This window comes from Pteropus vampyrus, unplaced genomic scaffold (assembly GCF_000151845.1).
Source record: "Pteropus vampyrus isolate Shadow unplaced genomic scaffold, Pvam_2.0 Scaffold121, whole genome shotgun sequence".
Lineage (NCBI taxonomy): Eukaryota > Metazoa > Chordata > Mammalia > Chiroptera > Pteropodidae > Pteropus > Pteropus vampyrus.
Window position 1 is genome coordinate 1,979,274 of NW_011888902.1, and position 2,259 is coordinate 1,981,532.

Consider the following 2,259-nt stretch of genomic DNA (forward strand, 5'->3'; position numbering starts at 1 on the left):
TACACCAGCCTGGTAACATTTCTTGAATGCTAGCGGACGACAAGAGACTTCTGGGTCACAGACAAAGGACTTCGTTACTCCCGGCAAAAGCAGCAGCTAGCGCTTCACATTCCCACTGGTTTCCTTTGTCGCTCAGGGCAGCGCAGGTGCCCTAGGCGGACGCCTGCCCCTGGCGTGGGTCGTGTTACCAGCGAGGAACGCGGTGTTTGGGATGCCGAGGCTTTTATGGTGAGCGGTAACAAGCCCGCTCTTTGTCTGGGAGGAGCCGTTAGCTCCTTCCTGAAGGTCACTGCGAGCACAGCCCTGCGGGATGCCCCAGGAGAGAGCAGTCAGGGCCTTGAAGTCCTGAAGAACCTAGCAAGGATGTGCAGGATATTCCGGGCCGTGGCGGATGGCCTCTCCCCGTGGTCACTATGGCAAGGAAATTAATAGATTACAGAATGTTAGAGCTGGAAGGGATCTTGATGGTGTAAATCAGTGCTTTCCAGTAGAAATACATGCGCCACATACGTAATCTAAATTTTTTTGTAGCCACACTGAGGAAAGTAAAAAGAAGAGAAATAAGTTTCAATAATATATTTCATTTAACCCAGTATTTTTAAATGATTATTTCAACATGTGGTAAACATAAACAATTTATTAGTGAGAGTCTAAAATTCTCTTTTTTGTACTCAGTCTTCAGAATTCAGTGTGTGTTTTCAACTTGGAGCACAGTGCAGTTAGGACTAGTCATATTTCACGTGCTCACCGGCCACGTGGCTCGTGGCTCCTGTGATGGGCACCGCAGGTCTCAATCTTCAGACTCCATCTTTGAACGAGCTTAACTACAAAACAAAGTAACTACAAAATAAATATTTTTTAAATAGGATTTTAAAATCGGTTTTATAGCATAGGAGTTGCTGATAACATAGCTGAATGCTTTTTAAGATACTTGGGTATTATTTTTCCCATTTACAGATGAAATCGAAATCCTGAAAATCTTTGCTAGAGTCAGATAGTCAGGTAGCTAACTGTAAAGGGTGCACTTTTTCCATTACGCTGTAGTGCTTTCAACCAGCATGTAATCCTATTTTGAGAAATAGATGTTTGTGTTAAAAATAATTCTTAGTTCTAATTGCACAGACGTTGATTTAGGAAGACCAAAGCTGAGAAAAAAATCACATATCAATCACATATATACTCTATTCAGAAATTCATATTCATCCATTGAAATGTACGTTTATTTTCCAGAAGTATCTGTCCATTCATTCAACTCTTCATTGAGTGCCTACAAAACGCTTGCCTCTTTCTTGAGCAGGAAAAACACATTGTTCTGGTCCCAGAGTTTGTATTCTGGCTCTACCGTCGGCTGAGTACGTTGTTCTGGTCGTTTGTAATCTGTAGGGGTGTCGTGCAGTTGTTCAACGCCGTTCAGAAGCATCAGAAGAACGTGGATGAAAAGGTCAAGGAAGCGGGAAGCTCCGTCAGAAAGCGCGCCAAGCTGATGTCAGCTGTTTCCAAGAAGGATTTCATCAGCGTCCTGAGGGGGCTGGACGGGGGCACGAACCAGAAGGGGTCCGCCAGGAGGACCGCGGAAGCCAGACAGGTGAGGCTTCTCCCAGGACTCAGCGCATCGGGCCGTTCGCTCTTACACCAGAGGGTTTTGAGGCAGAAAAGCACACTTATAAGTTACAGATTTTATTAACGTTTCTGCATGGTCACAGCCTGGAGTCTTAGGTTTCGTGCCGATGCATTCGGTGTGGAGGTGCCCGTGATGGGTGTCGCACCCCTGCGCTTGGGACTCCGGAAAAAGTAGATCCAGGGACATGTTTAGAGGGAGGGCCACGTCTCTCATCTGCAGCCAGCCGTCCGTGGGGTCTGGGGACGGGGAAGCTGAGGGCGGGCGCGGCTTCAGTGCGAGACTCTCCCGCAGCGGCCGTCGCGGTGGCGTGTGGCTTCGGAAACACCAAGACCCGGAGCTTTGGGGAGTAAGGACAGTCGTCCTCATGCCGAGGCGGCTGGTGCCGTTCAGGTCGGAGCAGACGACCTCCGTCCTTTTCATGACCTCTAGCGTGATGACTGCTTCTCCAGCCTTTCTGACCCGTGTGTCCACAGAGGCCGAGGTCGGGGTGACATGGCCGAGGGTCAGAGAATGCTGACAGCGCCAGAAGCCGGGGGGTCAGAGAGCAGAGTGTCCCTGGAGCCCTCGGAGGGGGAGATGAACTGTGGGAGAAAGAATGACTTGCTCAGGCCACCCAGCTTGTGGCGGTGCCCTCCGGC

General features: G+C 49.3%; 1 protein-coding gene across 1 annotated transcript in view; it reads left to right on the forward strand.

Annotated features, from left to right (window-relative positions):
- Window positions 1-2,259, forward strand: part of RRP15 (ribosomal RNA processing 15 homolog) — a 26,929-nt gene that overhangs the window by 11,075 nt on the left and 13,595 nt on the right. Inside the window, exons 3-4 of the mRNA XM_023534151.1 lie at window positions 34-228; window positions 1,211-1,585. Of these exons, the coding sequence (XP_023389919.1) occupies window positions 34-228; window positions 1,211-1,585 (570 nt within the window). The remainder of the gene's footprint in view (window positions 1-33; window positions 229-1,210; window positions 1,586-2,259) is intronic.